Below are 14574 nucleotides of genomic sequence, written 5' to 3' on the forward strand. Positions count from 1 at the left end.
AGTTTTAGTGAGGAGCTGAAGGAAATCAGTATTAGTAGAGAAATGGTTTTGGGGAAATTGATGAGTTTGAAGGTGAATAAATCTCCAGGGCCTGATAATCTTCATCCCAGAGTACTTGAGGAAGCGGCCCTGGAAATAGTAGATCGATTGGTGGTCATTTTCCAAACTTCTTTGGACTCTGAACTGGTTCCTACAGATTGGAGGGTAGCTAATGTAAGCCCGCTAGTCAAAATGGGAGGTAGAGGGAAAAGAGGGAATTATAGACCAGTGAGGCTAATGTCGGTACTGGGGAAGTTCATTATCAAGGATTTCAGCATTTGGCAGTGGTATAATCAGACAAAGTCAGCATGGATTTACAAAAGGAAAATCATGCTTGACAAATCTATTGAAATCCTTTGAGGATGTAACTTGTAGAGTTGATCAATGAGGGCCAGTGGATGTGGTGTATTTAGACTTTCAGATGACTTTCAACAAGGTCTCACATAACAGACTACTATGTAAAGTTAAAGCACATGGGATTGCAGATAATGTCTTGAGTTGGATTAAAAGTTGGTTAGCAGAAAAGAAGCAAAGAGTTGGCATAAATGGGTCTTTTTCACTCGGCAGTGACTAGTGGGGTAACGCGGGGATCTGTGCTAGGACCCCGACTGTTCACATTATATATTAATGATTTGGAAGAGGGAACTAAATATATTATCTCTAAATTTGCAGTTAGGTGGGAGGGTGAGCTGTGAGGAGGATGCAGAGATGCTTCAGTGTGATTTGAACAGGATAAGTGAATGGGCATATGCATGGCAGATGCAGTACAATGTGGCTAAACATGAAGTTATCCACTTCGGTAGCAAAAATAAGGCATATTATTATTTGAATGGGTATAAATTGAGAGAGGTGAAAACTAAGCGAGACCTCGGTATCCTTGTGCATCAGTCGCTGAAAGTAAGCACACAGGTACAGCAGGCAGTAAAGATGGCAAATGGTATGTTGGCCTTCACAGCAAGAGGATTTCAGTATAGGAATAGGGATGTTTTACTGCAATTGTCTAGGGCGTTGGTGAGGCCACACCTGGAGTATTAATAGTGTGCAATTTTGGTGTCCTAATCTGAGAAAGGGTGTCCTTGCTATAGAGGGAGCGTACCAAAGGTTCAGCAGGCTGATTCCTGGGATGGCAGATCTGTCATATGAGGGGAGACTATGTCGGTTCGGATTGTATTCATTGGAGTTTAGAAGAGTGAGAGGGGATCTTACAGAAACCTACAAAATTCTAACAGGATTAGACATGGTAGGTTCAGAAAGAATGTTCCTGATTGTGTGGGAGTCCAGAATTAGGGGTCATACTTTGAGGATAAAGGGTAAACCTTTAAGGATTGAGATGAGGAGAAGTTTATTTACCCAGAGTGTGGTGAATCTATGGAATTCAATACCCCAGAATGCAGTTGACGCCAAACCATTGTGTGATTTCAAGAAGAAATTAGATATAGCTCTTGGGGCTAAGGGGGTCAAAGGGAGGGAAGGCAGGATCAGGCTATTGATTTTGATGATCAGCCATGATCAAAATGAATGGTAGAGCAGGCTCAAAGGGCCGAATGGCCTTTTCCTGCTTCTACATTCTATGTTTCTACCTTTCTATGTAAAGGAGAAATTGCCACAATTTTAAAGAGAGGTCATAGCTCACCCTGATACAAAGACTTATAATTGCATGGCATTAATTTGTTCTTCCTTTGTTTAGTTCTACAGTTGTTTTAACTTAGGATCTCTGTACCAATTAATACTATAAATGTTGCTCAATCCAGAGGGATGAGGAATTTTAAAAGTACCATGTACAAGCATGTATTATACTCCACAATGAGGTGGAGTTACTTCCATGCAAACCTGATTTTACAGGCCATAGTGGTTTATCTCTAACAGAATAAAGGGAGCATAATCCAATTTCTCTTGTCTGGATTTCTGACCTAAGCTTCAGGTTTCCAGGGAGCGTCAAACCTGACTTGTTTCCAAATCTTCTTGTGCATAGTGTTAAGTCAGATATTGCCTTTATACAGTGAATGTCTGTGAAATTAGAGAAGGTGGGAGGTCAATTGAACCATACTGTTTTCAATTATGGATGCTATGATTTTAGATCTGCTCTGTGTAAAGGATAAGGTAGTCTGCATAGACAATGCACTCATGGTCTCCCTGTCTCATTAATTTTCCATGGACTAAGCAGGTCCAGGACTGACAGTGTTACGATCAGCACCACTATTCAAGCCCATTCAAGTTGATTGAAGATTACTTCCTCATTACTTTCATTGTGCACTGAGTTGCTTGGAACTTTTCAACCAACTAATAAAAGATGTAACTCAGAGCAGCATCTCACCACTACACGCAGCTTTGTAAGAGAATCACCAAACTGTGAGCATATATAACCCAAGATATGAAAGGGGTGAGGAGAGAGGAAACGTTTGAAACAATTAATATGGAATATTCAACAGAATAAGGACCTACATCAGAATAATATAGTTTACGTATCACAATTAGAAAGTTTTAAGTTTTGTGAGCTGTTGTGCCCATTTGTTCAAGTTTTTCCTCCTTCATATTTACTGTTTCAGTTGTCTGTTGTGCCTTGGAATTGAGTGTTTTTATGAACTTTCAATATGTACTGAAAGACCTTAAAGAAAATTGCAGTTTGGTACCTCACTCGTCAAGCATCTAAGACTCAAGGTTTAATAAAGCCCTTAAAAATATGGACTTCAAAAATCTAGTTCCCAAGGAAAATCTGCACCCATAAATTTCTGATGTCTTTATTATTACTCAGATCCCCAAATAGTTCAAGAAAATGCAAATTCAAGCCTTATAATACTTCATTTATGCTAATGTACTTAACTATTTATCAAACAGAGTAAAAATTCAACTGGGAACTTACCTCACATAATCTCCATTGAGGTCTGTTCTGCGTCCAAAGCCAACAGGGCAATAACAGTGAAAGAACTGTTGAAAGAAGGAGCTACAAGATAGCCACATCCAACTGCCAGCATTTACGCTCCAGTCAGCATCCAAAAGCAGTTCCTCAAACACCTGCAGTGAAACATTAGGAATAATGTTGAAGCAAGCAATATATTTGCAGTTCTGAATGTTCGCACTCTACTTTGTTTGAATTAAAAAATAACTTGGAGAAAGAGAATGTAGTCAAGACCATTTGATAAGAGGCTGAACTATCAAAGCCTCAACTTTGGCTCAATGGTAGCTGTCACCTGACTGAAAAGTTGATTCAAGTCTTAATCTAGATTCTTCACAACTAATTTCTGCTTATTCAAGAGCAGTAATGAGGGAGTGCTACACTATCAAAAGGTGTGTTTTTGGGTGGAATATTAAATACAAGACACTGGACATGAAAAATACCAACATACTATTTGAAGAGTAGGGCATCTTGGCCCAGTATCATATTTTGTTTTATAATACTCCTGTGACGCATCTTGAGATGTTACAAAGATGCTATTGTAGCAGCATCTCCATTGCTTCAATATCCTTCCTGTATTGGAGCCCAGAATGATACTCAGTACTCTAACGTAGCCTCACTAAGATTTTATATATGTCATTATAATTTAATGGGTGGAATTTTCCATTTTGGAGACCAAGTGTGGTAGCAGGCAGATTTCACGGCGCATTTCCCGCTGGACCGTGTAGTGGGAACTCGCACATGATTTCACACTCGAAAGCTCATTAATTATGCATTGGCAAGTAGCTCTCCAAATCACTGATTTGAACTGATTTATCTGTCCTGCCATTACCTAATGAAGTCGAAGGTCCAGGCACCATAGCTAAATGGTGCCTAAACTACACAACCATTCTCTCCAGCCCAACTGTGTGGAGATAACATTGCAATATGGCTGTCCTCAAGAAAAAACTGCACCTAGGTTCAGCAATTACTGTTTTGCAGCCCTCATCCATGAAGAATGCCAGGAACACGATGTTCTCTACCAGAGAGATGGCTCCAGGAGGTGCACCAGCCTCACCTTGCTGGTCTGCACCTGCCCGAGAAATGCCATCCAGTAGTGCAGGAAGATGATGAATGATCTCATCTGCGCTGCCAGTGAGAGTCAATCTTCAGCTCACTCCAATCTCACATTCAGAATGGCATTATGCGTGCAAAGGATTACACTGCTCTGGGATCTTACATGGGAGACACATCAGAACGGATGATCTCATGGACACTTTAACATCACCAGCATCTAAGCTATCATGCTGCACAAATTTCATTCTGGGCCCTTACTTGGGAAGGCTCAACACACACAGCAGGCATGCATACTTCCCAACCTCTCCTCCATCTCTTATCATCACATTCCAGTAAATTGTCTTCATGTAGGGCAAACTTGCCAACAAAACAGCGCGATCCCAGACTGTAGGAGGAATGGCTGACATTCAGGAGCTCTCCAAATTCAGAGAGAATGCTGTCAAGTTGGCAGGGGAGGACACTCCTGTGGGGAAAATGAGATAGGCCTCTCCCAGTAACCAGTACAAATGTGCCCTCCATGAGTGGATCATATCCTGATATTCTCAGTGAGTGACATGTAATGTTGTATTGAGCATGTTCATGAACTAATTCTATCTTCTTGCTTTTACAGGCAGCAGTTCCAGACAGATCAGCACAGCCACCGTAAGCCCCATCCCACCTCAAAAAGGATGATGAGGATTAATTTGAAGAATACCTATCACCGCATTCACCAGCAGGCTTCACCAACACAAGGACACATGCCCCAGTGGGTGCTGGCTTAAGCTTAAGGTCAGGGTCACATTTTTGGGACAACATCTCACTGACACAAATGCATAGCAATTGGAGGCAGTGACAGCCCAGATCTCTGACACTCGAAGGACTACTGGAGATTAGGCACCCTCTGAGTCAGATGATGACCTCTGGAAACGGCCATCTCATGTGCTAGAGATGCAACGACAGTTGGAACATCGGGTGGAGTTGTGCGAGGTAGTCAACAGACCGAGTGAAGGATGTTGAGTCCGTCTACATTCTATCTGATGTGTGGCTCCAACTTGTGAGCATCTTGAAGTTTCCAAGGGAAGGTCGGTGACCACCTTAGAGACCTTGGTCTAGCAGATCCTGCCGTATTTGTGCTTGGACCTACACGCCATCACTATAGGCAGTGGAGAGATCGATCAGTGGCTAGGCAACAAGGTAATGTGGCACCTTGACCTTGCTTCAAGGTTTCAGGTGGGGGTCCTTGAGCACCCACAGGGAAGAGGGCCAACAGCTGGAGACCCCGCGGCCATCCACCTAGGTGACTCAGTGTCCAGTCGATCTCAATCCCCTCTGCCAGTGATCCCATCACCTCCAGCTGTACAGACAAGAAGGATGCACCTGCCCCACAGCAGAACATTCAAGCAGGGCAGGACCCAAGAACACCCACCAAAATCAAAGACATAGCAGTCAGCAGGCTGCTTCAACCTCTGCTGTGGGTATCAGGGCTACACTAAGATATAGTGGGAGGGTTAGAAAAATTAAGAAACATTGACATCATTTCTGGATCACAGGTATTCAATCATGTATCTTTGTAAATACATCTGCCGTTCATGAGAAAGCTGCAGGTATTTGAAAGTACCGTGTATATGCATCTACATGCCCTCTTATTGTGAGACTGAGCTATGCTCCCACTCAGCGATTGCCTCCCTTTGTGAGCCTCACATTCATCTGATGTGTAGTTGAGTCAAGTTAGTTACTGGACCCTTGTAATACGTCAGGGAGATGTGTCAAATTCTTTACTGGAAGCATGTGCAAAATGAACCAGCAACCATACTCCTTACAAGACAACATGGAGTTCGGCATGTTCAATCACCTTGAAGGATTGGCTGTAATGGTTTCTCAAAATGAGAAGTCTGTCTTCACTGGAAGTACAGTAAGAAGTCTCACAACACCAGGTTAAAGTCCAACAGGTTTATTTGGTAGCACAAGCTTTTGCAGTGTCGCTCCTTCTTCAGGTGAGTGAGGAGTTGTGTTCACAAACAGGGCATATATAGACACAAACTCAGTTTACAAGATAATGGTTGGATTGCGAGTCTTTGCAGGTAATCAAGTCTTAAAGGCACAGACAATGTGAGTGGAGAGAGGGTTAAGCACAGGTTAAAGAGAGGTGTATTGTCTCCATCCAGGACAGTTAGTGAGATTTTGCAAGCCCAGGCAAGTCGTGGGGGTTACAGATAGTGTGTCATGAACCCAAGATCCCAGTTGAGGCCTTCCTCATATGTGCGGAACTTGGCTATCAGTTTCTGCTCAGCGATTCTGCGTTGTCGTGAAGGCCGCCTTGGAGAACGCTTACCCGAAGATCAGAAGCTGAATGCCCGTGACTGCTGAAGTGTTCCCCAACAGGAAGAGAACACTCCTGCCTGGTGATTGTCGAGCGGTGTTCATTCATCAATTGTCGTAGTGTCTGCAGGTCTCCCCAATGTACCATGCCTCAGGATATCCTTTCCTGCAGCGTATCAGGTAGACAACATTGGCCAAGTCGCATGAGTATGTACCGTGTACCTGGCGGATGGTGTTCTCACGTGATATGATGGCATTCGTGTCGATGATCCGGCAAGTCTTGCAGAGGTTGCTGTGGCAGGGTTGTGTGGAGTCATGGTCACTGTTCTCCTGAAGGCTGGGTAGTTTGCTGCGGACAATGGTCTGTTTGAGGTTGTGTGGTTGTTTGAAGGCAAGAAGTGGGGGTGTGGGGATGGCCTTGGCGAGATGTTCATCTTCATCGACGACATGTTGAAGGCTCCGGAGAAGATGTTGTAGCTTCTCCGCTCCGGGGAAGTACTGGATGATGAAGGGTACTCTGTCTGCTGTGTCCCCTGTTTGTCTTCTGAGGAGGTTGGTGCGGTTTTCACTGTGGCACGTCGGAACTGTCGATCGATGAGTTGACCGCCATATCCTGTTCTTACGAGGGTGTCTTTCAACGTCTGTTGCGATCCTCCTCATCTGAGCAGATCCTGTGTATACGGAGGGCTTGGCCATTAGGGGATCGCTTCTTTAACATGTTTAAGGTGGAAGCTGGAGAAGTGGAGCATCGTGAGGTTATCCGTGGGCATGCGGTACAGTGAAGTGCTGAGGTGACCGTCCTTGATGGAGATGCGTGTGTCCAAGAATGCAACCGATTCCGGAGAATAGCCCATGGTGAGTCTGATGGTGGGATGGATCTTGTTGATGTCATCATGTCGTTGTTTCAGTGATTGTTCGCCATGAGTCCAAAGTCCCATGACGACAGCATTGCTGCAACTGCCTCAGTACTCAACGCTGACAACTGTCAATCTCCAGATGCAATTCTACAACTCACCCACTTCATCCTGGACCACAACGTCTTCATCTTCAACAACTAGTTCTTCATCCAGACACACAGAACAGCCATGGGGACCAAATTCGCACCTCAATATGCCAACATCTTCATGCACAGGTTTGAACAAGACCTCTTCACCGCACAGGACCTTCAACCAACGCTACACACTCGATACATCGATGACATTTTCTTCCTTTGGTCTCATGGCGAACAATTACTGAAACAACTACATGATGACATCAACAAGTTCCAGAGTCACTATGGACTATTCTCTGGAATCGGTTTCATTCTTGGACACACGCATCTCCATCAAGGACGGTCACCTCAGCACTTCACTGTACTGCAAGCCCACGGATAACCTCACATTGCTCCACTTCTCCAGCTTCCACCCTATACACGTTAAAGAAGCCATCCCCTAATGGACAAGCCGTCCGTATACACAGGATCTGCTCAGATGAGGAGGATCACAGCAGACACCTACAGAGGCTGAAAGACACCCTCGTAAGAACAGGATGTGGCGCTCAACTCATCGATCGATAGTTCCAGCGTGCCACAGTGAAAAACTGCACCGACCTCCTCAGAAGACAAACACGGGACACGGCGGACAGAGTACCCTTCGTCGTCCAGTACTTCCCCAGAGCGGAGAAGCTACGACATCTTCTCCGGAGCCTTCAATATGTCATCAATGAAGACGAACATCTCGCCAAAGCCATTCCCACACCCCCACTTCTTGCCTTCAAACAACCGCACAACCTCAAACAGACCATTGTCCGCAGAAAACTACCCAGCCTTCAAGAGAACAGTGACCACGACACTGCACAACCCTGCCACAGCAACCTCTGCAAGACGTGCCGGATCATCGACACGGATGCCATCATCTCACGTGAAAACACCATCCACCTAGTACACGGTACATACTCTTGCGACTCGGCCAACGTTGTCTACGTGATATGCTGCAGGAAAGGATATCCCGAGGCATGGTACACTGGGGAGACCATGCAGACACTGCGACAACTGATGAATGAACACCGCTCGATAATCACCAGGCAGGAGTGTTCTCTTCCTGTCGGGGAACACTTCAGCAGTCACGGGCATTCAGCCTCTGATCTTCGGGTAAGCGTTCTCCAAAGCGTTCTTCACAATACACGACAACGCAGAATCGCTGAGCAGAGACTGATAGCCAAGTTCTGCACACGAGGACGGCCTCAACCAGGATCTTGGGTTCATGTCACACTATCTGTAACCCCCACGACTTGCCTGGGTTTGCAAAATCTCACTAACTGTCCTGGCTGGAAACAATACACACCACTTTAACCTGTGCTTAATCCTCTCTCCACTCACATTGTCTGTACGTTTAAGACTTGATTACCTGCAAAGACTCGCAATCCAACCATTATCTTGTAAATTGAGTTTGTGTCTATATATGCCCTGTTTGTGAACACAACTCCTCACTCACCTGAAAAAGGAGACACACTCCGAAAGCTTGTGCTACCAAATAAACCTGTTGGACTTTAACCTGGAGTTGTGAGACTTCTTACTGTGCTCACCCCAGTCCAACGCCGGCATCTCCACATCATTCACTGGAAGTGTCAAAGCACTCTCCAACTATGCACATTTTCAGTATCTGCCTAAAGATTCTCATTAGGTTTATGTTGTTGTCCAGAATTTCACTTCCCAGAGCGCAAGGATGCAGGGCTTACTGTACCCCTTTCCAAAGATTAGGTGTTGCAAGTCCAAATGCTGAACTTGCTCTTGATGTAGCTGGTTGTAAAGGCCTTTCAGTATACTGGCAGGGCAGTAAGGGACAGAAGCCTTGCCTGCTCACCTGCACCTTGCTCCTCCTGGAATCTTGTAGCTATCAATGTGGCATGGGCACATCTTCCACATCATGCTTCTTCAATGGCATCCTCATGTGGAAGCTGACCCTCATCTCCCCTCTCAGATTCCTGCCCTTCCTCATCCAAGGAGCTCACAGCCTCCTCCATGCGTTTGAGGCACCAGGTTGTGAAGGGCATCACAGATCACAATTTTGTACGACACCATCTATGAAAAATACCACAGAGCCCAACCTGAGCGGTCGAAACATCAGAATTTTCAAGATGCAAATGGACTGCTTGATGATGGCTCATGTTAACCTATGCATCATCTTATTTCGCTCCTCTGAGGCATTCTAACGATGATACATGGATGTTATGAGCCATTATCTGGACGGGTACCCCTCATCCCCAAGCAGCCATCCCTGTAATCGCTGAGGTCATTTCAATAAGTGAGGCACTTAGGTGTGGCTCAGGATGTGCGAGTCATGAAAACTCCGAGGGTACCTGGCACAAATGTGCATAATGTGCTTCTGAAGATTGCACACCAGTTGAGCATTCAGGGAGTGGAATCGTTTCCTGTTAATGAACATCAGGGGCTGCAGCCATGGAGAAGTCCATGTGATCCATTGCAGCCTGTACTCTAGGTAATGCTAAAATAGCTGCAAACCCAGAAATGTAGTAGCCTGGCGAGCTCGATTGAAAGTGAATTTCACATAATGATGAGCCTTACTGTAGAGAGCGTTGGTTACCTCCATGATACATTATGTGCTGATGTCTGAGAGATACCACATAGGTCCCCTTTGTATCCCTGGAATGATCTGCAGGCAAAAAAATAAGCTCGATGATGACCGTCAGGGACACTGGCAGGGGGTGTCCTCCCAGTCCATGGAATATAGATTCTCCCACAGAATGTGGTCGATATGATCCACCACATTTCTTGATAAGCGCAAATGGGCATGGCGTTAGTTTTCACATCCCAAGGTAGCAAAGTTTTCTTTGGTAGACCCCTGGTTTGTGCGAGTTGCCTCCATGACGTCCTCATCCTGTGAGTGTTGCTGGGGCTTCCCTGAACCATGGACCTCAGGCTGAGCCTCATCCAGAAGCTGCGCTGTGTGGCACTGGGCCTTTCTCCTCAATCAGACCACTGCCATCAATGAGGCAGCACTGAGCGCAGTCTCTATTATTTAATCCTTCTCGGTAAGGACTGATGCATGCAACAAATTAATGAATACTGGGTTGATATAGTAGACCTCTCGTTTGCAAACAGAGGGTTCCATCTGTGCTACTAGCTTTTCAACGATACAGCCTTGAGGCTGAGGTGCACTTTTGTAGACCTCAGTGACCAAGGTACTGATGCGCGATTAAATCACTCGAGAGACTAGATCGTACCCGGGAAATAAAGGCTTTTATTACTAACAAGAATGGAGCACACTATATACAATACAATCCCAGACTAAAGGGTCACCAGGCAGTGCAGTGACCTTTATACTTCCCCAGGTAGGCGGAGCCAACTGGAGTGTACCACAGAACAATATCAACAGGTAGAACAGCCCAACCCTAACCCCAACAGTGACAACAGTAACATATCTACAAACACCCATAGTGCTGACCATCCCTGGCTCAGCACTCATAGTGGTAACCAACTATGGTTCACCACAGGTACCAACCCTGATTCTTGACATCTCAATTCCAATCCCACAAAGATTGAAAGAGGTTTGGTAACATTTATGAAATGCGGCACCTTACCAAAGGCACTCCCACAATCTCTGATCTGGTATGCTGATTTTCCATTATCACTTACCTCTGTTAAAGCTCAGGGCCAATCGTATTATCTCTTGTTTAAGTGTATCAAAAGGCAATGAGTAAAATTGCACCTCCTCGAGAAAGTCTTCCTCTTTTCTCTCAGCTGTGACTCTATTCCAATGTTGGGACCCTGAGGGTACCCCTGAATGGACTCCTGAGTCCAGCTGTGCGCTCCATCTACACTGTCTCATACCCCTTCCATACAGATTTTTTCCAAGTTTTGACTTCAAACTGCGCAACAACTTTGGGGTTTCAGGATGGCGTTGCAGCACTTTTATTGAGACCAGCTTTGACCCTCCCTGGATCGCCTACTCCTGCTCCTAGTTCTTATGTTCCAGCTGACAGTGTTTGGATCCCTCTAATCTTCCTGGAACCTCCAGTTATTCTCCAGCCTCCCAGTAGCCCTGGATCCCATTGTAGCCGTGGTGGACATCCCAGCCCTCCCCACTGAACCAATCACTGTTGATGTCCCCATGCTCCACGCGGATATCACCCCTTCCCCATCTTGAGTCTGAGTGCAATCAGAGAGGAACATCCCCCAGCCCAAACCATCCCCCCCACCCCTACCAGAAGAGCTCAGAATTCCTCATGCTTTAGTACATTTTCCCCATTCACACGCTGCAAATGCTATCTAGTACCATGCCTGACAACCCGATGGCCAATGAGTGTCAGACCACGATGATGCCTTGCAAACCAAGCTATGCCTTCTCCAAATTAAGTACGTAGGTTTTGCACCTCCTTGGAGCGCGACAACAATGTGCGTATCATGCATAGCCCCAGGACTGTCTTTGATGTCTCACCCTGATTTTTTGTCCCCAGCCTAGAGACTATGACAGACTTTCAACGAGCACTCCCGTTTCCTTCTTTACTGATGACAACACAGTCTCCTTCCTTGCCCCCTCCTTCCTCCATGAGTCTCTGTGCAACCCATCCCTCATGTGCATGCTTTCCCCTCCCCTGCCTTAAATGAGTCTCTGTGCAACCAATCCTTCTTGTTCTACAATAACAGAACCACCTTGTATTTCAGACTCTGCATGCATTCCCTCCCATTCACACAGGTCGATTCCCATCCATCCACTTATGTTTCTTTGTACTAGTCTTCCATGTTGGGTTGCACCTTCCCCACCCTCGATCTCCCCTCTGCCTGCCACCCTCCCCTCACTCTCCAACCCCATAGCCCAATGCCCCAGTTCTCCTTCCCCCTCCCAACCCTCACTCCAGCATAGCCCAGTGTCCCATATGTTTCTATTCTCCATTCCCCCATTCGCCTCCTGGTCAGAGTGCAGCCCTGCCGGAGACCTGCTGAACACATCCTCCTAGAGCATGGAGGAAGTTAGTGGGTACTCCCATCAGTGTGGCATCGCACTGGCACTGGTGAGAACCTGGAGCAGCACTGTTGCAGGTAAGCAATGAGTGTTGTACTCACCACAAAGTCATAAGTGAAGTGAGGGCAGGCAGCTGCATGCCACTCATTTATAAACATGATTTTGAATAGTGTTTTTAATGTGCATTCACTACATGGTAATGCCTGCTAATTGTATTCCTCCTAAGGATCAGTGGGAAATCCAACCTGTCATCAGCCCACCATGAAAGCAATGAGGGGAAAATTCTGAACTGATTTCCCACTGGCGGAAATCCGATTTTTGACCTTCTTGAATTTTCCACTCCTGCCGCCAAGAATTTTCCACTCCTGCCCGCCCTGCTGCTACCAGGGCTGGAAAATTCCGCCCAACATTTTTATCTTAAATTTACCATAAAACCCAGTATCCAGTTAGTGATTGTGCAGGCATGAAAAAAAGCTACATGTTTTCCCCTGGTAAAGACCACCACATGCTACTTCACATATACTGACATTGAGTTCCACTGTCTGATTAACATCCCATTGCAGTTCCCTTTGGTCCTCAATTATTTAGTGTGCCCCATCTTTTCATAAGTTACAGTGGAAATTCACCCCATGTAGTTCTTAAATGGACACCACCTGAAGATATATTTCCCTGGTGACATGACAGAAGTTCCTATCAAGAATATTTGATTAAAGGATTTTGAAAATGTTTGCCTAGTGTCTGAACCTTCAAATTATGTTAATAACTTGTAAGTGTGGAGGGTGTGCTGAATCAGTCCGATCCTGTAAATCACATTTACATTTCTATAAGCCAACACAAATCCAAAATAAATGTAGTCTTTGGGATGAAGTGGGTTCAGAGGGTAGGGAGTAATTGGACCAGGATTGGATAACTACAATCCACTCCAGCTATTCATTCTGACCTTACTTTCATCTAATCTGGAGAGCAAAACCTTAGAGTAGTTTGGGAAGCAAACTAAGTACAGCTTGCGAGAGAATATAAACTTCTCTGCACTATAGGTGGAGGAGCTGGAAGACATCAAACCAGTGTCACAGCACCACCAACAGGAAGGTGTAATTACACTGAGAATTTATATAGACAGTTTCTCTAATAAATGTGGAGACAGGAAAGTTGTAGGATATGGTTATAAATTAACATTCCTAAAATGCAATATAGAAAGTGCCTTCCTTTGTTGATAGCCCTTTGTTATGTGAATTTGAAGAGGGTCAGTTAGTCCATTATACCTGTGCTGGCTCTTTTGCGAGAGCTATCCAATTATGTCAATATCCCAGCTTTCTATAAAATGTATTCACTGCAAGTATATGTCCATTTTCTTTTGGAGATTCCCATGGAATCTGGCTCCACCACCCTCTCCGGTAGTGTGATCAAGATCACAACAGACTCTGGTGAAATCATTTCCCATTTCCTGTCTAGTTTTTTTTCCACAATAATTTTAAAACTTTGGCCTCTGGCTATTGACTCACTGTAAGAAGTCTCACAACACCAGGTTAAAGTCCAACAGGTTTATTTGGTAGCAAAATCCACTAGCTTTCGGAGCGCTGCTCCTTCGTCAGGTGAGTGGGAGTTCTGTTCACAAACAGGGCATATAAAGACACAAACTCAATTTACAAAATAATGGTTGGAATGCGAGTCTTTGCAGGTAATCAAGTCTTAAAGGTACAGACAATGTGAGTGGAGAGAGCGTTAAACACAGGTTAAAGAGATGTGTATTGTCTCCAGACAGGACAGTTAGTGAGCTTTTGCAAGCCCAGGCAAGTCGTGGGGGTTACAGATAGTGTGACATGAACCCAAGATCCCGGTTGAGGCCGTCCTCATGTGTGCGGAACTTAGCTAACAGTCTCTGCTCAGAGACTCTGCGCTGTCGTGTGTCGTAAAGGCCACCTTGGAGAACGCTTACCCGAAGATCAGAGGCCGAATGCCCGAGACCACTGAAGTGTTCCCCAACAGGAAGAGAACACTCTTGCCTGGTGATTGTCAAGTGGTGTTCATTCATCCATTGTCGTAGTGACGGCATGGTCTCCCCAATGTACCATGCCTCGGGACATCCTTTCCTGCAGCGTATCACGTAGACAACGTTGGCCGAGTTGCAACAGTATGTACCGTGTACCTGGTGGATGGTGTTCTCATGTGAGATGATGGCATCCATGTCGATGATCTGGCACGTCTTGCAGAGGTTGCTGTGGCAGGGTTATGTGGTGTCATGGTCACTGTTCTCCTGAAGGCTGGGTAGTTTGCTGTGGACAATCGTCTGTTTGAGGTTGTGCGGTTGTTTGAAGGCAAGAAGTGGGG

The 14574-nt window shown here is 45.5% G+C and overlaps 1 protein-coding gene across 1 annotated transcript in view; it reads right to left on the reverse strand.

Annotated features, from left to right (window-relative positions):
• The window catches only part of LOC144511919 (cryptochrome-1-like), a 97613-nt gene that overhangs the window by 37285 nt on the left and 45754 nt on the right, over positions 1-14574 (reverse strand). Inside the window, exon 8 of the mRNA XM_078242375.1 lies at positions 2900-3051. Coding sequence (XP_078098501.1) covers positions 2900-3051 — 152 coding nt within the window. The remainder of the gene's footprint in view (positions 1-2899; positions 3052-14574) is intronic.

This window comes from Mustelus asterias, chromosome 25 (assembly GCF_964213995.1).
Source record: "Mustelus asterias chromosome 25, sMusAst1.hap1.1, whole genome shotgun sequence".
Taxonomy (NCBI): domain Eukaryota; kingdom Metazoa; phylum Chordata; class Chondrichthyes; order Carcharhiniformes; family Triakidae; genus Mustelus; species Mustelus asterias.